Raw genomic sequence first — 21,588 nt, 5'->3', positions numbered from 1 at the left:
TTATTGTTCATTTATCAGGGACAATATCTATAACATTATCACAACCAGATGTGAAAGATGCAAGGTGTTTAGGATGTCTAGCCTCCGCCAATTTGGAGTCCTTGTCCCTGGTCAGACTTTTACAAAAAACAACAAAACAAACAGTCATTAAAATTCTCAGAAAATACAGAAAAAAAATGTACATAAAAATTGTGTCGCTAGGAGCAACTATTAGTGCACACATCTCTGTTGTTGTTTAAACCATAATTTGGCGTTTGTGTTAAACACTTTTAGTTCTGTTTGGGATTTAAGTTCCGTGGATGAAGAATTCCATAAGTGTACACCTGCTGACCAGGAGGATTAACCAAAATTTGTTCTGCACATTGGGACTCTACAGCTCTGTTTAGTTACTCCTCCTGTCGTAGTCCGGCGATTATTTCTGTTTAAGCTCTGTGTAATGAATTTAGACACGGGCCTGGGGCCAGCCCATTTAAACACTTAACATGGATTTCAAAACTCTGCACCAAAATGATTTATTATTTTTATTCAGGAATTGTACCGAACCCGAAAATACAAATAAAAAATCATTAAAAGCATGAACTCAATGTCATTATGAAACAAATAAAACATACGTACTGTTGCAGCCAATGAGCAGCCGACGGGAGCTGGCTGCAGGACGACTCAATCACCATGAACAGTTTTTAATGTTCTATCAGACTATAACTACTCGAGAGTCCGCTCTTGAGACTTTGCTATCATTTTCGGGACTTTTAGGGCAGGATTTGGGATTCGGGATAACTGCTTGGATTTTGGGACTGTGCTGAATTTTTCAGGACATCTGGTCACCCTAACTCTGTTACAAGTCAAAGTCCTGCATTCAACATGTTACTTAAGTAAAAGTGTGTAAGTATCATCAGAAAAATGTAGTTTTAAAGTAAAGAAAAATCCTCACATTTTAGAAACTGGAAACGATACAAACTGTTGTGTTTAATGGTCTAATCATTAAACACACAACACAGCTGGACTTGTAGGCCGTTATATTGTTGGCTAGTTTCATTTATAACAAAAACATCAGATTTTATAAACCACGTGTGTTTTGTGTGCAAACTACTTTAGATAACTAGTATCTAAAGCTGTCAGATGAATATAGTGGAGTAAAAAGTACAATATTTCTCTCTGAAATGTAGCGGAGTAGAAGTAGAAAGTGGCATGAAAAGAAAAGACAAAGTAAAGTACCTCAACATGTGTACTTAAGTACAGTACTTGAGTAAATGTAGTTAGTTACATTCCACCACTGTTGTAGGCCCAGTATAATATGCAAGTTCATGTTATACAAGATCTGTAGTAGGGGGTCCCTGATCTGTCTCTCTTGGCTTAAAAAGCATTGAAGAACCCTGACGTAGAGGCCCCTCAGATTTATCTCATGGCCCGTTGAGGGCCGCTGACTCAGCACACACACTCAGCTGTCTCAGCACACATCCCAACATACATATTCTGTGCTAACGATATTCTGTACCTGATCCTGAGGCTCTGTCGCTGTGAGTCCCAGCTCTCTCAGATGGCTGATGTGGGTTCGGAGCTCTTTCAGGGTTTGTGAGCCAATCATGCATCCTGCTGTTCTATCACTACGCCTCGTAGATGAGTCCATCACCTTCAGAGAGAGAGAGAGAGAGAGAGAGAGAGAAAGAGAGAGAGAGAGAGAGAGAGAGAGAGAGAGAGACACACATAAGAAGTCGGGGACACACACACACCACTCTCATCAAGCCCTGTAGGAGTTCCCATAGAGACAACAAAGTGCCTTCTGCTCAAAGAAGGTGATAATCAAGCACGGCAAGGAAACCGATTTCTCCTTTCTCTTCTGTATTTGAAAAGTGATAATCAAGCACTTCAGCTCTCCTGAGGAAGGTCCTACCTCGGCAGGGGGAAGCAGCCAGCTCTCCTCCAGAGCCAGCAGCCCACTGTGAAGGCCATCCCATTTCTTCTGAGCAGAGTCCTCCTCCACATCAGCCTCAGCAGGAGGCCCCCTGCACGGAGAAAAAAGGCTGGAAATTAACACTTCATCTTTCTCTCTTTCCTTCTTCCATTCAGCGGCCCTTTCATTGTTTGAAGTTTGAACCTCGTGTCTTTTTCTCTCTCCAAATCTGCAAATGAATCTCAAATCTAATCGCACTAATTGGACAATTCAAATCTAACAATCTAAGAAAGTAGAAGATAAACAATTTGATTTTAAAATTAAATTATTCTTAAATGTTAAACGTTATTTTCTTAATTGTGCTGCAGCCTTATTTAGTCCTGTTACAGACACTGATACTCATTTCTTAAAAATTCAGTGAGTCAATTGTTTATGTAAAAAAAGAAAAAAACGTTTCTTAGGTCTCAATGAAAGCAAAAAAAGAATGGTTAAAATAAAGAAGTATTATTGTGTAGGAAAACAATACAATTGGAATGAAGAGACACATCAATAAAACTACATGTATGTTATCTTGTCTGTGAATATTCCACTTGATCCTAATGGGCCAGCTACATTGCAACCATAACGTATGCAGAGCGGATGTTCCAACACTACGCTTCCACTATAACCATTGGAACTGGCTACACCGGACATGAGAGCAGCACATAGTGATGCGTATGCTCCGCATGCTCGAACCTTGGATGTCATGGACAAAAAAGTTGATGGACTAGTTTCTACATCATCTATACCACTACACTACACACCACCGGAATTATTTTGTGATTTCTATCTATATATTGGACTTTTAGTCCAATATATAGATGGATAGTCCAGGTTAACATATGAGAGAAATATATGCCTCACATATATCTTTGCCTCACATACCAAAACCTGACTAATGTACAACAAACAGGTATGACCCCACTTAACACTTTATTCCGTTTTGGGGGTAAAAATGAAACACGTCAGTCATGCGCAAACGTGATCATTTATCATTGTCATTGTGGGCCATCTCATACGAAGAATGTGAAGGCCTATCTCAGCACAAACAGTCTCTTTCAACTTGTGCCACAAGTCAACTGATTATAGTTATGTTTAATTTCATTAGACCCATATTAGGAATCTGAAAAAGCAACATATCTGAATGTTATCAAACTCTCTCAGTACATCGAAGTTTTGTAATCATATACCATAATGACCATTTTCTGTTGTCAAAATAGGCCAACAAATTATGTGTGGAATAAATAAAAGTCAAACTCTGAGAAAATAAGCTTCATATGTTCTTCACTTCAAATCACTAGACTTTTGCTGCAACTCACTTCATAACTTAACCAGACTAAGATAACACTAAGTCGCCCGAGAGAAAACGAGGATCAGCACTTTGCTGCAAAACATTCAATGGCCATATGGTCATAAAAATAGTGTATCTATGGCTACCATAAGACAAAAATCGTGATTCTGGGTTGACACAGACATACTATGGGTCTAATGAAATTAAACACAACTATAATCAGTTGATGTGTGACACAGGTTCTTCGTATGAGATGGCCCACAATACAAATGATAAATGATCACGTTTGCGCATGACTGACGTGTTTCATTTTTAGTTTTTGGTATGTGAGGCAAAGATGAACCTACTTTTCTGTTTCGAGGCTTGCATTTGCCCATGTTAAATTGTGATATCACCAGTTAACATGGGCGTATATTTCTCTCATATGTTAACCTGTGTTAACTTAGACTAAAAGTCCAATATATAGATAGAAATCACAAAAACATTTCAGTGGTATGTAGTGTAGTGGTATAAATGACATAGAAGCTGGTCTGTCAACTTTTTTTGTCCATGACATCCAAGGTTCGAATCCTAGCTAGATCTCTAGTGCGTTACTTTGTTTTATTTTTTTCCGTTCATACAGTATGTGTTGTATTTGTGTGGATAATGCTTAAACGGACATGTATTACACATAAACTGGTGATGTTTTCAGCGATATCCATTATTTTGTCTCACTTGCAAACACTTTGTGAAAATGTGAACCTCTGGCACTCGAGGGGCGGAGGCAGAGCAGAACGCAGGGCAGTGTCTTGTTGAATATTCACTGATTTCATGCAAATATCACCAGTTAACATGATCACCAGCTAAACTGGCACACCAGCTCCACAAACTGAAGAAACAACAACCATCCCAAAGCAAAAGCTCGCCGTCTAGCCTGTGACTCACAGAATCCTACGCCGTGTGTGCACAGCAGGTGTAGCCAGTTAAAAGATACATTCTGCGGCACATCAGCTCCGCAAACAGTCCGCATACGTTACGCGTTCAATGTATCCAAAGCATAAGAGGATTTTGCTGCACCTCTATCCAACAAATCTGAATCTTAAACCCCACGAATATAAATATATATATTTTGCTATACTACAGGCAAAAAGGACTATAGCTCTCATCTGGAAGAAAATGGATGCACCTACAACTGGTGCTTGGATCAAGAATATGGTGCAATGTATGTCCATGGAGTAACTGAAATACATTGAGGTCAAATGGCCTCCTGATTTTCTCAGACACCCCCGTCTGAGAAAATCAGGAGGCCATTTGACCGGTTTGTAAAAGAAGAAGACATAGGGGAGATGCTATTATGATACTGTCATATCATTTGCTTTTTGTTTTTGGATTGTTGTAGTATGGCAGAGGTTGAGAGAGGAATTTAATTGTGGGTTTGGGATGGAGGGAGGTTGTGGAAAATTGTAACTGCAATTATAAATTAATAAAAACGTAAAAAAAAAAAAAAAAAAAAAAAAAAAAGAAGAAAAAAGAAGAGCGACATCAACTAAAATGTAATGTATATTTAGAATATATATATATAAAACTATATTTTAGAGTGACGGTACAGGGTGTTTTACCGCTGCAACAGCTGGCTGTGGAGTGGAGCTCTGCTGCCCGCCCGAGCGATGGCCTGGGTCAGTCCTCTCTGTTCAGTCAGCTGCTGCTCCAACTCCTGAGACACAAACAGCAGCAGCAAGGCGTACAGTCACATATACACAGCACCCGAACAGAGCAACATCATCTTTATATACTGTACTTCTATGATAGTTTCTTTCTGTTTTTTCTCTTTCTTTTTAAAATTTAATACAGGCAAATAATACACATAACACACACGACAATATGATGACATGACGATATAACCTCACAAAAAATGGAGAAAATAATAAATAAATAAAAAGCATACAGGATCCTTAAGTAATTTTTTGTTTTGTTTAAAGATCATTTTTTGTTGATATTTTATTGATAGGACAGCTTAGACATGAAAGGGGAGAGAGGGGAATGACATGCAGCAAAGGGCCGCAGGTCTGAATTGAACCTGCGGCCGCTGCAGCAAGGAATGAGTATCTGTACATGGGGCGCATGCTCCACCAGGTGAGCTACCCAGGCACCCCGCCCTTCAGTAACTTAAATAACTAAGTTCACAGTGGCAGTAGATTTAGAAACTGAAATATATATATGACAGGCCAAGCTTATTTCCAGTTTTATACAGTCCCACTCTTCACTAGGGCAAGTTTTTAGTCCATGTCTTGTTGTGTTGTGCTTTGTATTGGTCTGTAGCAATAATGTTTCCCAAAACAAATTGGCTTGGCAATACATATTAGCTTCAGATCAGTTCTTGATTGAGCTTTCAATAAAAATATTTATAAGGAGGAGGGTGTTTAGCCATAGTCACGGCACGCCCCCTCCCTCTCTCTGCTTCTGCTCATAGTTGTCAGTAGTCTTGCATTGCCAGACCTTCCTCCGCAGCGCTGTGGAGGAAGGTCTGGCTAGTCCACACAGCATTCTGGGATGGGAGAGAAATGTTCTCTGGTTTTTTGGCATTTCTTTAGCCCCGGAGCCTCAGCAAAATTGCCTCAGGAAGGAACATGTTTTGGTGGAACAAGTGTACGTTCAAAAGTAGTTTTAGTAGTGCAACAGAAAACTCAGATTGGACAGATAGTCTAGCTAGCTGTCTGGATTTACCCTGCAGAGATCTGAGGAGCAGTTAACCATAGTCCTCATAAATCCACCAGAGTTTAGAACGCCAACACAAAGAAAGTGTAAGGTAACGGACATCAGGCAGAAAAGAAGGACATACGCCAGAATTTCTGGCGGCACCTGAACAATCCCCGAAGTGGAAGGTCGTGGATTGACTAAGTTGTCAGATTCAACTACCAACCATTGTAGGGCTGGCTCAGGTTTGCCTCAGACCAGCTCTTAGTTATGCTGCTATAGTTTTAGACTGCTGGGGGACTTCCTTTGGTACTCCTCTCTCTTTCTCCATCTTTGTGCATTCATGCCCTAGTAATGCCCGGAATCCTTATGCTTTTTCGCCTCGCAGATTTCCTTGGATTGGGGTGGCACCTAAATCATGGTTGCTGCTGCTGTTACAACTGTATCATACCAACTCCTACAGATATACAGATATACAGATATGGAGACATATGATTCATAATGTCTCCATATCTGTATATCTGTATCAGTGTCTCTGTGTCCCAACCGGCAGCGCAGATAGCCGCCAAGAGTCAGGGTCTGTCCAAGGTTTCTGCCTGTAAAAAGGAAGTTTTTCCTCGCCACTGTTGCACCAAATGCTTGCTCTTGGGAGGGGAATTGTTGGGTCTTTGTAAATTATAGAGTGTGGTCTGGACCTACTCTAAAGTGTCCTGAGATATCTCCTGTTATGATTTGACACTATAAATAAAATTGAATTTAATTGATAATGGTCAAATTTAAAGATATGACACTGATGTATTGATATTGATGTCAGTATTAGTAATCTTTTAAAATGTCACATTCAAACAGTCAAACCCTTGAGCGAAGCAGTCGGTAGAGTCCCATACCTTCTTCTGCTGCAGGCTGCTCTGTCGGAGCAGTTTGTTTCTCCGTGAGGAGAAGATCTCCTGAACACTGCTGCGGCGCTTCAGATGAGACAGCAGTGGGCGCTCTGGCTGAGCTACCAACTTCTGAGGAGAGATAAATGAAGGAGAGACAAAAAGAGAAAAAAAAAAGAAGGAAGAAGAAAGTTAAAATATACTCGTTATCAGTTTAAAAAATATCTGATCATGTTTGTCTTTTTATTCTCCACCAGAGTTGAGGACTTAAGACTTGGACTGAACTGCTCTGAGACCTGACTTACTGATAGGGCTGAACAATTTCGGAGAAAAATCTAATTGTGATTTTTTTCTGCCAGATATTGCGATTACGATTCGATTTGCGATTCTTTTTTTAAAACTTTAGTTAAAGTTCAATATTCACTGTGTAACAGGTAAAACATGTCATGGAGCATTATAACATGATACACCATCAAAACTGCTCTATGTTCTTATGCAAGGATAAGAACATGGAAATGAATCACCAGCAATATGTTTTTTCCTTTTAATAACCATGGAACAGTGAACAGTCAAACAGAACATTTATCACAAAAGCTAAAATCCACTGAAAATAGGACATTTCTGTAAGCAATCTGTGATATGAAACATTATTCCAGTAGTTACCTTATGAAAAAAACATTAAATATAATAATAAAAAGAGGAATACAAAATGTTAAACCAAATTATACCAAACATTCAACTAAATATTGCACATTTGATTAATCGTGGTCTTCATGATTAGATTCAAATCGCGATTTTGATTTAAAAAATGATTAATCGTTCATCCCTACTTACTGACAGACCTGACTTGACATGAGAGTTGAAAGCAAAACCACCTGGAACAATAAACCATTACGTTACCATGAACTTGTTGTCCTTCCGGGTCAAAATTGAAAACTAACTTTCTGTTGCTTTTTTCAATGTTTTTTGGCGCTTTTTTTATATTCATGGTCAATGAACCTAATTAAATGACATTATGCCTAATTTTTCTTTTTAAGGATTATTTTTTTGGGGCTTTTCCCTTTATTTTGAAAGTGGATAGACATGAAAGGGGGAGAGAGATGAGGGATGACACGCAGCAAAGGGAAGCGGGTTGGATTTGAACCCTGCACCGCTGCAGGACTCAGCCAACATGGGAGAACACTCTTACTGGGTGAGCTAGAGGTCGCCCCTCATTATCCCTAATTTTTTGATTTTGATTTTATGTCAAAGTTTAGTTAGGAGACTGTTTTAAAACCATTTAAAAACATTTTTCAAATGCTATAAAAATTAATAAAACACCCCAAATTAATCAGTCATTTTTAATTTTACCTGCGAAGAATATTCTGTGGCTTCCACACAACGTACATCCATGCATCCAAGTAAAATATTGTCTGTATCTTATATGCAGGCTCAGGTAAGCTACTCATTGTTTCCAACTGTCCAGCATCCAGTACAGACAGTAGGTTGTTGTTTTTTATTTTATTTCATAATGATCATTATGTGAGAAAATAATTGTTATTAATGTGTTTGAATTTCTGTCATTAATAAATATTTCATTTTCTTTTTTGTAATGGTAAAAAGAGCAAGAGAGACAGAGAAATCTCCACAGACTCTCTGCAATGATGCCAACTGGCATGTCATTGAACACAATGTTGCTCACCTTCTTCACTGGGACAGGGAGGGGCACAGTTAGGGGGAGACTGGGGTGCTGCTGACTCATCTGTTGTTAAGTCTGCTAAAAGGGGCAGCGACAATGATTTAATATGAATATCTTACTAAACGTTTCCCTGCACTGATTAAATGGTGATTAAATGTAGGCTAACACTAGTCTGTAGCTAGCTAGCTTATTTCACTATGGACATTAAGCCAACAGGTTAATACTACGGTGGCCCTGAAGTGCAAATCACAACAGCAATAAGAAAAACGCGACGGCAAATATGAAAACACGACGGCAAATAGGAAAACACGACGGCAAATATGAAAACACGACGGCAAATAGGAAAATACGACGGCAAATAGGAAAACACGACGGCAAATATGAAAACACGACAGCAAATAGGAAAACACGACGGCAAATATGAAAACACGACGGCAAATAGGAAAACACGACGGCAAATATGAAAACACGACGGCAAATAGGAAAACACGACGGCAAATAGAAAAACACGACGGCAAATAGGAAAACACGACGGCAAATAGGAAAACACGACGGCAAATAGAAAAACACGACGGCAAATAGGAAAACACGACGGCAAATAGGAAAACACGACGGCAAATAGAAAAACACGACGGCAAATAGGAAAACACGACGGCAAATAGGAAAACACGACGGCAAATATGAAAACACGACGGCAAATAGGAAAACACGACAGCAAATAGGAAAACACGACAGCAAATAGGAAAACACGACAGCAAATAGAAAAACACGACAGCAAATAGGAAAACACTTCAATAAATCACAAAACACAACGGCATTAACTTCTACCGGAAAAGGTAGGGCCTATCTAGCAGTGGACGGACCCTCCTGATTGGACAGACGCACTGTCTGTCTTTCGCGCTCCCAAATCACCCACAATCCTATGCGCCTTTGCCGGCTCGTTAAAAAAACAACAACAATGGCGGACCTAAGTGGGAGTTGGAGCGGAATCGCTGATGGCACAATTAACATTTAAATGTAAGTATATTTAGTGTTTGCCGTACATTTGTTATCACCGTTAATGTGTTACATCAATGTCAAGTGTTACGCATTAATGCTGGTACAAATTGCTATTATAATTAGGTAGATACACCCCGAGCTAACGTTAAGCTAAGTGAACCTATCATTTAACATTAGGCTGTTAGCTAGCTAGCTGTGTTGCTGTCTTTTATGCCATTTGTGTTCGTAAAGTTTAATGTCCGGTGGCATTTTCATCTCTTTTTGTAAGCCGTTACTGTATATGCGTAATGTTAGCAGAGATTTAGAAATTGGTTTGTTTATCAGTTGTAGCTGCAGGATTGGAGGTAAAGCTGCACCTTGTTAACTTCACTAGCAACGTTAAATGAAAGCTAAAATGTATGAGTAGTTTCCCATGTATCAAGTATAACATTCCGTTATAGCATTTATAATGGTAAAGATCTTTTTCTTGTGTTTGCTGTCTTTTAACAGGGACTAAGGAACAAATGCAGGCTGCACTACAACGCTGAAGTTGGCATCCGATTCGCAGCTTCCGATTCGGCAGTTAAGGGGAAATTTAAGGGGAACTTAAAACTGTCCGATTCAGCAGGGAAACATAATTTGCATTGCTAAGTGACTGATCCTCCGTTTTTTGAACCTCTTACTGTATTGAATGAGTGTTAGTCATTAAGGTAAATTATTAATTATGTCTAAAACACACTTTTAGATTTGTGAAAGCTTTATTGTCTTTATGAGAACACAATAAAGGGAGATTTCACCGTTTTTCTAAACTTGTCAAATCAGGACTAAATTATCCCAGAGAGGCTAAATAAACTGTTTTATTTTATTGCCACAGCATGGCCTTTGCTAATTGACATTCAACGTACAAGTCCACGTCTCTCCATGTCATTTCTTATATCCATGAGCAGGTCTTCCTTCTCACTTCAAAAGAAAAGTAGAAAAAGTTATTTTTACCTTTTGGAAATCAATCCAAATATCGTCATAGATTTGCCAGTGGTTTAATTTACTCTTCAAATCCTTCTCCTTCAACATAAGTGTTGTTTTCTCACCTTTCCTCAGAAAAAGAGGCAGGACTGAGTATTTATTAAGATTTTTTTTAATTCATACTTCATAGGCCATTGTCTCAGGTGAGGAGCAACCCCACTTCTGGGGAACGCTGGGTCCCGATCTTCTTTGATGATGAAACCCAGCTGGACAGGATTGTGAAATACCTGTCAAACTTCCTCGACAGCTGTGACACACTCTCTGATAAAGTGTGCACCATGGTGTCTTCTGACAGGATCAAATACATCCTAAATGTGTTGCTGTCAGAGATAGGTCCACAGCAGTTCCACATTATATTCATGAAGACATTTTTTTCTATGACTTAAAGTGCCTATATGTAACTTTCAGTTTGTGTTAATTCTAGCGGCCACTTTGGACAAAAGTGGTAGTATTTTCACCACACCTGCTGTCGTAAAGGTCTTTTCTTTACGGTGCTGTATTGCCCACTGTAGATTACCAAGTTTGCGTTACCGTGTTTACACAAGTACAGGGGAAGACCTGCTCATGGATATAATAAATGACATGGAGAGAGTGAGTTAATTCTTGTCCAGTTTTGACAAGTTTAGGTATTGTGTTTTTGGATGTGGACTTGGTCCAATGTGGTCTACATATGCAAAAAACAGTAAAATCTCCCTTTATGGCATTTTCACAAATAGAATAAAGCTTTCACAAATCCCAAACTGTGTTTTTAAGACTCCTTAGCCTCTCTGGGATAATGTAGTCCAGATTTGACAAGTCTAGGTGGATCTAGACCTAGTCTAATGTGGTTTATATGTGAAAAAAAACTTATTGTGTCCTCATAAAGACAATAAAGCTTTCACAAATCTAAAAGTGTGTTTTAGACATAATTATAAATTTACCTTAATGACTAAAACTCATTCAATACAGTAAGAGGTTAAAAAAACAGTTTTAAGTTCCCCTTAACTGCCAAATCAGAAGCTGCGAATCGGATGCCAACTTCAGCGTCGTGGCTGCACTAGCGTCACCAGAAGGGAGAGATGAGGAGGAGAGGGAAAGCAAAAGACAAGCAGGGAGACAGAGGCCAAAAAGAGATGTTGAATAGATTATTTGCTATATTAGAGATTGCCATTCAAAAAATAAATGCATTAAATTAACTAGTTTGTCTGTGTCTTTTAAGTTTTTGGGTGTGTATATAATATAAACTGTTTTTCAATGTTTATTTTTCCATCAAATTATGACCTGGACACAGGAAACTTCTAACTGAGTAATTATATTCAGATGCTACCTGTTTTAATAACTAGTTAGGTATACAAGCTCTAAAAAGACATTAATGAAACGTGTATCTTTATTATAACATTTATTCAAACATTACTATATACTGTACACAAGTATATTCAACATGAAGCGGCGATCAGACTCAGCTCCCGATGATGGTGTTGCTTCAAGACTGCAGACAGAAGGAGAAAGATTAGGTTAGTCCAGTAGTTATCCAACCTGTCCTGGTAAGATTAGAATTGTATCACAAGTATATTTAAGCATACTGAAACATGAAGGTACTTCATGTAACTGTGTAGTGGTGTAGTTTCTTCATCATGGTCTTAACTGACAACTGTTGACCATTTAACACACTTACACCTACCTTTACTGTATTAGTGGGTGTTTATCAATGGAGGTATTATGACTTTTCATATGTTGGTTGTAGCCTTGTAGCTTGTGTGTTTACAGTACTATTTACCCTTTCTCACTTGCAGTTTAATGCATATCATACTGCCTGTGGTAGCTCATTAGCTGGTAGCGTTTACCTTGTAGTTGCTGATCATATTTTGCACTGCATTTGTCTGAAAGCTAGAAGCTACTGGACAATGAGCTAATGTTGCATACATGCAGTAAACTACAAGCTAATGTAAACGGTTAGCTACTGCAATTCTCCTTACCGGTAAGTGTTATGACTACTGTACAAACATGAACTCCCACGAGTTTTTAATTTATTGACATGGGATAAATAAGACAAAACGACTATTGCTTACATTAAAGCCTATCGGTGTCGGTAACGTTACCTACCTTTGCACGTTGCGAGCAAAGTTCCTGACAGAATATTCTCCTCCTGCAAGCAGACTGACGCCGATTCACCAACAGCACAGTTCATAGTTCCACATCCATTTCGTCCAGTGTTTTGAAATGAGAAACGGCTAGTCCGTCTGTTAAAAGCATAGACAGTGAGGCACTTTTATTTTTTCACCTCTCCTTCCTGTCAAAAGACAGACAGTGCGTCTGTCCAATCAGGAGGGTCCGTCCTCTACTAGATAGGCCCTACCTTTTCCGGTAGAAGTTAATGCCGTTGTGTTTTGTGATTTGTTGAAGTGTTTTCCTATTTGCTGTCGTGTTTTCCTATTTGCCGTCGTGTTTTCCTATTTGCCGTCGTGTTTTCATATTTGCCGTCGTGTTTTCATATTTGCCGTCGTGTTTTCCTATTTGCCGTCGTGTTTTCATATTTGCCGTCGTGTTTTCCTATTTGCCGTCGTGTTTTCCTATTTGCCGTCGTGTTTTCATATTTGCCGTCGTGTTTTCCTATTTGCCGTCGTGTTTTCCTATTTGCCGTCGTGTTTTCCTATTTGCCGTCGTGTTTTCATATTTGCCGTCGTGTTTTCATATTTGCCGTCGTGTTTTCCTATTTGCCGTCGTGTTTTCATATTTGCCGTCGTGTTTTCATATTTGCCGTCGTGTTTTCCTATTTGCCGTCGTGTTTTCATATTTGCCGTCGTGTTTTCCTATTTGCCGTCGTGTTTTCCTATTTGCTGTCGTGTTTTCATATTTGCCGTCGTGTTTTCCTATTTGCTGTCGTGTTTTCATATTTGCCGTCATGTTTTCCTATTTGCTGTCGTGTTTTCATATTTGCTGTCGTGTTTTCATATTTGCCGTCGTGTTTTCCTATTTGCTGTCGTGTTTTCATATTTGCCGTCGTGTTTTCCTATTTGCTGTCGTGTTTTCATATTTGCTGTCGTGTTTTCATATTTGCCGTTGTGTTTTCATATTTGCTGTCGTGTTTTCATATTTGCCGTTGTGTTTTCCTATTTGCTGTCGTGTTTTCATATTTGCTGTCGTGTTTTCATATTTGCTGTCGTGTTTTCCTATTTGCTGTCGTGTTTTCATATTTGCCGTTGTGTTTTCATATTTGCTGTCGTGTTTTCATATTTGCCGTTGTGTTTTCCTATTTGCTGTCGTGTTTTCATATTTGCTGTCGTGTTTTCATATTTGCTGTCGTGTTTTCCTATTTGCTGTCGTGTTTTCTTATTTGCCGTTTTGTTTTCATATTTGCTGTCGTGTTTTCATTTTTTCTGTTGTGTTTTCCTATTTGCCGTTGTGTTTTATGATTTGTTGTTGCGTTTCTCTAATTGCTGTGGTGATTTGCACTTCAGGGCCACCGTATAATACCACTCACAGACTATAGGCTACCCATCTTTCTGGGTGAAAAACTGGGTTACAGTTTGACAGTTTGACACCCTTTCCTTTGTCTTTCCTCTCTTTCCTTTTTTGAAAACCAGATTTTGATTTAACGTTACTTGGCAACACTATGGTCACTGTAGCTAGTTCTGGCGGATCTACTGATAACTACACACCGTCACTGAGTGCCAGAGTGATAGAGAAAGACATATCTACACTATCTCTATGGCTCTGCTGAGTGCTAAGGCAGGACCAAACCATTTCATGCAGATACAGGGGGGTGGTCGGTCAATATGGATGTTTACTTTTTGGTCAATGGGGATATTTAACTTTTACTGCCAAAAAACAAGTAAAAACAAAGAGATCATTAATTTTATTACTATATTTGATATATATATATACTGAATGATGATGGTTTAATCATGTTATATTAGTTTTTACCTATTTTTTGGGGCCCCTGTCAGTCATGGGCCCTTGGAATTGTCCTAACTTTTGTTTCTGCTGTCAGCACTATGTGTCAGCAGCAGAAACATCTTTTAAATGAAAATGTCCAAGTAAAATGAGAGAGAGACAGGAAGCGATGAGATGGATCATGAGAACTTGACCTTGTGTTTGGTGGGAAAGAGGAATTCGGATGCAAATGTACCCGCCTTCAAGGAAGTTAACACTTGTCAATGGAGAGTGGCCAGACTCTCTGTACAAATGAAATGTACGAGAGTCTGGTAGGACCAGGCTAGCCTCTGCCATCATGCTGCAGGGATTTTCTTGATTGTTTTAATTACACATTATCATTGTAACCTCCTGTAACTGTATGAATCTGAGCTCTGTGGTTTTGGTTTGTTTCTTACTACTGTTTCGTCTTTTGTACTTTTTTTCTCGTTTTCTCTTTCCGGTGGATATCATAATGTATCTAAGCCTGTAACAATTATTACATAATTGTCAATTTGGCAAAAATGTTTACGTAATCGCAGTAATTAATTTCTAACATTAGCTAAGGTCTTAAGAGGTATGACTGTTGATGGTATTTGTGGATTTTGTTTAGATATGCCAAATTGTAATTATACAAGTGATTATTGGTCGGACCGTTGAGATATGCTATGCTAGCGGCAGCTGTCACTTGTTGCCATAGCAACTTGAAACTGGGCTGTAGCTGACTCAAGCCAGCAAAATTGAACTTGCCTGTGTTTCTGGCCCGAAATCTGCCAGATTAAATAGCCTTTTTTCTGGCCACCATCAACACCCCCCCACCTTTTTTTTTCAGAGGATAATAGTAATATAGTATATTACTGTACTATTGTCAATGTTATGTTCATTTAAGAAACAAATACATGGTTTTATGATAAATGTTTTATGATGGTGTTTTAAGTCCCCAACGTCAACTTCAAGGCAGCGCTGCGACCGTCGACTTCAAGGCACCTAACCCTAACCTTAACCTTAACCCATTGCCTAATCCTAGTAGGCACTAGAAGGCGACGTTGGGGGCTCAAAACACCAAACACCAGCTTACTTCATAGGCTGTGGTCACATAACAATGATATAACCAAAATAAGTATCCTGGAATTCATTCAAAACTTTAATTTGTTTGAAAAAGTAATAAATAAATATTTTTAAATTTGACTGAAAGAGACAACTATATTGTTAATCGCAATTATTTATTTGTACATCTTAATTTGGATTTGTTACAGCTCTAAATGTATCCATCTTCTACTTGTTGTTAAAGTGAAAATTAATAGATTGCAAAAAACTATTAAAAAAACAATATGAGACACTTTATGTAGGATGCAAAAACTTTAAAGTGTGGTACTAAGAAAGTGAGACAAACTAAAATATATTTTGTATGACAGCCTGCTGACTGAAAAGTGTTCTTGTGATGTGTTTTTAAGTTTTAGCTGCATTTTGTGCTTTATCCTACCACCACAACTTGTTACACTTACTACCTATGTACCTAGCCAAACAATGGTGCATACCTGTTGCTGTGGCTCTCTGTGGCTGGTGGTTCTCTCCTCTCCCTGCCTGTCCTGCAGCAGCTGCTGGAAGGAGAGCAGGTTGGCCTTCAGGAGCTCCAGTTTGGAGGAGAGCAGCTCCGTCGCTTCATCCTGCTGCTGGTCCAGCGCCGACAGGCTGGCAACCCCCCGCTCCATCTCCAGGAACATCTCCTATACAGTACACACATCACTTTTAACCAGAACTCAAGTGCTGAGCAGGGAGCATATACATGTCACATAGTGATAGAACTAATTACATTTACTACATTAAGTACTGTCCTTACTCCACTACATTCATCTGACAGCTTTACTTACCAGTTACTTTACAAATTAAGATTTTTGCACACAACATTTATTACACAACAAGTATTTTTTACAGTGTGATATTAGTACTTTTAATTAAGTAAAGGATCTGAATACTTCCACCATTGCATGTCAGATAGTGGCTTTTATTTTCTTTGTGTGGCGTTGAGGTTGAAATGTGTCAGTGTGTAAATGAATCAGTTTTGAATACTGCAGCACAAAGGTTCATACAGTATATAATGTTAAAGTTAGATCTGGCTCATGAGCCTCTTTCTGACCAAGTAGTTACAGGACCGTAGTTATAGGAACAGTCCACTTCTAAACAGTTCTACTAACTACTCTCCCCCAAAACCGGTTTTACCATTTGCATTCACACTGGCCAAGTGGCCATAGGAACTGACCTTTTGTTATTATAACACAGCCATCTAACCACCACTATGCAGAAAAGACCCTGTCCTGAAGTAGGAGCTGAAAGAGTTACAGGAACTGTGGCCAGAGGAACTTAATAATCCCCAAATTGGTCCAGTTGGAACATGAGAACAAAATGGTTCTAGGAATGTTATGTTCTAGGAACTGCAAAAATCCCTCCGGTCAGAAAGCGGATGAAAGAAGGCTCTTTTGTAAATTTGAATGGGAGACATGATCTCATCAACTGCTGTTTGTTTGCTCATTCAAATGTGATGTGTGTGACTGTGGGACATGTTTAACCTCTGAAACTCTCTCTGGGTCAGCAGGGAGGAAAATACCTGCAAAAACATTGAATGCAGACACAATAATGAAGCCTGTGAGGGCATGACTCTACTGACTGAAAACTCCAATTGTAGTTTATTTGCAGGAGAAAAGTGTCAACCCATAAAGATGCACATGGTTTTAACTGAACAGTGATAATATGTGAAAACTCTGTAATGCAATTTTATTTCCATACTACTACTTTCTACTTACATGCATAACTTTTGGATACTCTTTTGAGGTACTCTGCATGAGTGTTTCCATTTTGTGAGACTTTTACTTCTAGGCAAATATTACTTTAAATGTTACTTTTTATATTCACATTTTACATTCAACATAAATCAACATATCCACTTTCATGGATTTTTTAAATAAATGTTAACACTCTGTCTCCCTCTGATTAGATGGATGATTCTTCTGGAAGCAACCACAACATAAAAATATCTGTAGTGAATGGTTCGATATCGTATTTTTGCTAAATAGTTATTAATGTCCCACTTTTAACTGGAAAAATCAATTTACCAAAACAGGATGAAGCAATTGTGTGAATAAATGAGTTATGGAAATAAAATTGCATTACAGAGTTTTCACATATCATCACTGTTCAGTTAAAACCTTCTGCAAATAAACTACTTATAAACCTATTGGATTATCAGAGAAATGTTTTGCCACAGACCTGAAAACAGGAATGTTTTTCGTCGCTCATGAAAAGTTGACACTTTGGAGATGCATGTTTTTCACAGGACAGCAACAACATGTTAACTGACCCATACACTGTGTCAAATATCCAATATAAACTGATCATTAAAAAACTGTTTATTAGTCTAAAAGTAACTATGTTGGCAGTGCCTCTGCTGTCTTCTACAACCTGTTGTTCCATGTGTGTTTGTTCGTCAGGGAGCGTACGGCAGAGTTTAAAACTACAACACTAGATTAGTTGATTTCTGAGATCTTTGCAGCCACACCACACCCTCAGTGCAAATACCGGCAGCTGGCATTTAGTGTTTGTTACCCTGTGAATTGCACAAGCCACTTGTTTTCTGGGTTGATGTTTGGACGGTAAACATAGTGAGACCTGGTGATATCCAACTAGCATTACTGTACAATATATAATAAGGGCTTACAAAGAGTGACACAGTCGCAGTGGATTCTAAAACCCAGTAAAAATGTTTGATGTTTGAATAAGACCTCTTTGAGTTAATGTTTAGAGAGACGGTTGTTCTTTCACTTTCTCCAGCAGTCCTGCTTTGAATGGACTGTGTTCCATTTACGAGCAGACTTAAAGCCAACTTCTGAGTAATAAAATCAGAGCAGGTGACAGTTAATGAACTCCGCTCACTGAGAAGTTGTTATCCAGGAATGTTGATACTGATATTGTAACTATTCTTCGGCAAAACCTCAGACTGCAAGTGCTAATTTGAAAAAACAGTTTAACTTCTTAGTTTGTAACTTGACTCTAAATCAGTGTTTCTGCAATTTAACCTGAGTTTAAAGTTGCCTGTTTTCCTGAGAACAATAGTTTCAAAGCAGACATTTATTCTTCATCATGAATAACAACCAATGTTTTTCAGTGCATTCAGTGCTTCCTGGGCTGCTGTGTGATCACAGCAGCCCAGGATTTGGTCATTTTCAGGTCGAAAAACGTCCAGATATGTAGCTTAAAATTGAGCTACATTTGTTTAGAAATCTCTACAGGTTTCAGCTCCAGTGTTTCAACATAATTCCTTCATGCCTTATCTGATCTCCATTAGCTAGTCTCCCTAGGGTCAAGATTAAAAAAATATATAAAAACAGCTTTTCAAAAGGACACAGTATTAATGGGACAAGAATGATAGAATAAACTAAAAATCTACATCAGAAAAATAAACTGATACTGCAAAATGAAAGGGTTAAAAATAACACAATGAAAACAAAAAATACTTATTAAAGTTCAATCGTTAACTGAAACGGAAGTTATTTATGTACATCGATTAGTGTTACAGAGACTTTTTCCTATGCCTGTATACAGTCCCTCCAGGATTTCGCGATGTCGCGATCGTGCCAATTCACGCAAATTCAACCAATCACTGTGACTTTGGTGCGACTCGCAATTTTGACCAATCGCCGGAGTTTCCCGCAACTTCAACCAATCCCAGCAGTCCCAAGTGCCAGACTTTACGTCAGTATAATTAATTAATTTATTTAATTAATTTATTTAATTTATTCTGTTTATTGATCCCCAGTGGGGAAATTACAATTAATAATAATAATAAAAATAATGTGACTCTGAGTGCCACTGACCAAGCGGGAGTGAGAGAGAGCTTGTTTCCGATATGAAGACGAGACTCGAACATTTCACATTTACCAACAAAACGCACAGCAAAAGACGTGCAAAACCCGCCCTGCCCACCTGTATACATTTTATCAATGTACACTGTAACGTTTTTTCACTCTAAAGTCAGCGGCTGCTGTTTCAACCCTGTCGGCTGTCTGCAGGGGGCGGGGCTGGGAACACACGTTCTCTTAATACATCCATGGCACACACACGACGACACAATGACCTAAATTGAGGACAGCTACGCTCGTTATTGTAAGTGCAATGATAAGTTGAAGTCCAATAAGTACTTTATCAAACCGTATGAATGTTTGTCCCAGGCCAGGATAGGAAATTAACTAACAATGTAACAAGCCACTGACACATATGTTCAAATTTGATTCATTCAATACATTATTTTTTGTCTTAAATCCACCAGCCATTTTCATATTGTACCAACATTTGCAGCATCCTGAGCCTTTTTGGTAAGGTTACTAGGAAAACTCAGCCCAGAGTAGTTTTATTCTCCCCGAAACAAGTTTCCTTTTTATTTTTAAAGAACTATACAAAAAAAAACTCAACTTTTTTTGCAACTTTCACTGTCTCCTGCAACTTCATTGCAACAAACATACAAAAGACATCGCAACTTTTTTTTGCAAATGTTCCCGCAAAATCAAGCATTTTGGACAGCAACAATCTCAAAAAAAGGCCGCGAAATCCTTGAGGGACTGATTTTAATGTTGTTGAAACAACAGCTATATGTAACCTAGATATCTGAAAACATTCACTTTTCAGCCTCATTTAGCCTAGTTTAATCACACTGCAGATATCTAGAAATCTTGTGAACTGAGAGTCCCGGGGGTGCACTGGTTCCTGTGGTAGGCGGGGCTTACCTGGCAGGTGAGGAGTTGCTGCTCAATGCTGTCCAGCATGATGGAAGCCACTGCTCCGCCAGCTTTCAGGCTCCTCTGGGCTTTCTGCAGCCACAGCTCTAGCTGGCCCAGCGTCTCCAGGGACACATGGGGGACACCCTCACGGGGGCAGGGCCCAGGCTGGGGCTCCTCTGGGGCCTGGGACACAAACACAACACACCCAGCTGAACCTCTGTGCTCCATGGTCACAGGTGGAGAGAGGGCGAGGAAAGCAGGGGGAGAACTTTTAAGTTGACTCTACCTTAACAGGTTGTAGCTCTAACACTGATCATAAAAATATCACTCTGACCTGTAATTCTACTTCTCACACTACCACCTACAGTCTCTTTCCCCTTCCTGGTTATATCTCTCACTCTCTCTCTGTCTGTCTCTGTTGACACCTTTCCCTAGCTCTTAAGTTTCTCTTCTCTTTCTTTCCCTCTCTGCTCCACCCACCTGTGGCAGAAATCACTTCCTGGAGCGCTGGCAGGGCTCCAGTGACAGCGACTCGTCACAGGAAGAGCGAGAGAGAAAATGACAGTAAGGCACAGAGAGAGAAGAAGAGAGGCCTCAGGCTATAGGGGTGGAGCTGAGACAGAGGGCCAGGTGAGAGTAAGAGTAAGCAGTAAACATAAGAATACAAACACTTCCCTACCTCCTCCTCTAACAGTATGTAGCTGTCAATCATTTGAGCTTTTATTCTATCAGAACTTCCATCTATAGGTTTTACTGTTCTTTTCTTTTAACTTTTTTGACCCCTGCTTCCTTTTCAGAATGAATTATGAACGTTTTGCACAGTGCAAGTTCAAACTCACAATGTCTCAAATGACTGATTTTCTTTCATGTCTTCATGGCTCTATGAACACAGTTGCCAGGGAACTACCGAGGATTTGACACGAGGTGAACACCAAGAGTCAACAAAGCTGCTTTGAATGTCAGGATTAATCATGCGGCTCAAACATTCAGCAGACTTTGATGTCACTGAAGTCTAATGTGAATGTACAGAGCGGTCAATGGTGTTTTTTGCCTCCAATGGCGCCTTCCAGGCAGCTAACCCTAACCTTAATCCTAAACATAACCATTGCTGCCTGGGAGGAGACGCTGGGGGCAGGATATTTCTGATACAAGGTTGTAATTTTTTTGAGACAACCTTAACAAATTCATACATTTTTAGTAACCACATTCTCAATAATTTGTGCCTTTAAAAAACTTAATCATGCTTTGATAAGAATTGGATAATTCCCCGCTCCCCTTTTTTTTCTTTTAGATTATTTGTTTTGGGCATGTTTAGGCCTTTATTTTCACAGGACAGATGAAGACATGAAAAGGGAGAGAGGAGGGAATGACATGCAGCAAAATGCTGTAGGTCGGAGTCAAAGCCGCAGCCGCTGCGTCGAGGAGTAAACCTCTATACGTGCCCATGCTCTACCAACTGAGCTAACCTGGCGTCCCCA

The 21,588-nt window shown here is 39.2% G+C and overlaps 1 protein-coding gene across 1 annotated transcript; it reads right to left on the bottom strand.

Annotated features, from left to right (window-relative positions):
- Window positions 1–77: 77 nt before the first annotated feature.
- Window positions 78–20,565, bottom strand: LOC116036737 (nesprin-1-like). Its single transcript, XM_031280339.1, has 7 exons — window positions 20,117–20,565; window positions 15,881–16,069; window positions 6,782–6,904; window positions 4,820–4,914; window positions 1,892–2,003; window positions 1,496–1,630; window positions 78–116 (listed from the first exon to the last, which is right to left on the bottom strand). The coding sequence occupies exons 1-7, from the start codon at window positions 20,336–20,338 to the stop codon at window positions 78–80; spliced, it is 915 nt and encodes a 304-aa protein (XP_031136199.1). The 5' UTR covers window positions 20,339–20,565.
- Between the last annotated feature and the right edge of the window lie 1,023 nt (window positions 20,566–21,588).

The sequence above is a fragment of the Sander lucioperca genome, chromosome 18 (assembly GCF_008315115.2).
Source record: "Sander lucioperca isolate FBNREF2018 chromosome 18, SLUC_FBN_1.2, whole genome shotgun sequence".
NCBI lineage: Eukaryota > Metazoa > Chordata > Actinopteri > Perciformes > Percidae > Sander > Sander lucioperca.
This window is presented reverse-complemented; position numbering and strand designations above follow the sequence as displayed.

Bases quoted from the DNA above. Each gene is read 5' to 3' on its own strand.
- LOC116036737 (XM_031280339.1), bottom strand. From the start codon at position 20,338: ATGGAGCACAGAGGTTCAGCTGGGTGTGTTGTGTTTGTGTCCCAGGCC. The intron at 4,915-6,781 runs GTATGGGACTCT...TTTGTGTCTCAG, and splicing joins GCAGCCTGCAGCAGAAGAAG to GAGTTGGAGCAGCAGCTGAC. The intron at 117-1,495 runs GTACAGAATATC...TTTTTGTAAAAG, and splicing joins CGACAGAGCCTCAGGATCAG to TCTGACCAGGGACAAGGACT.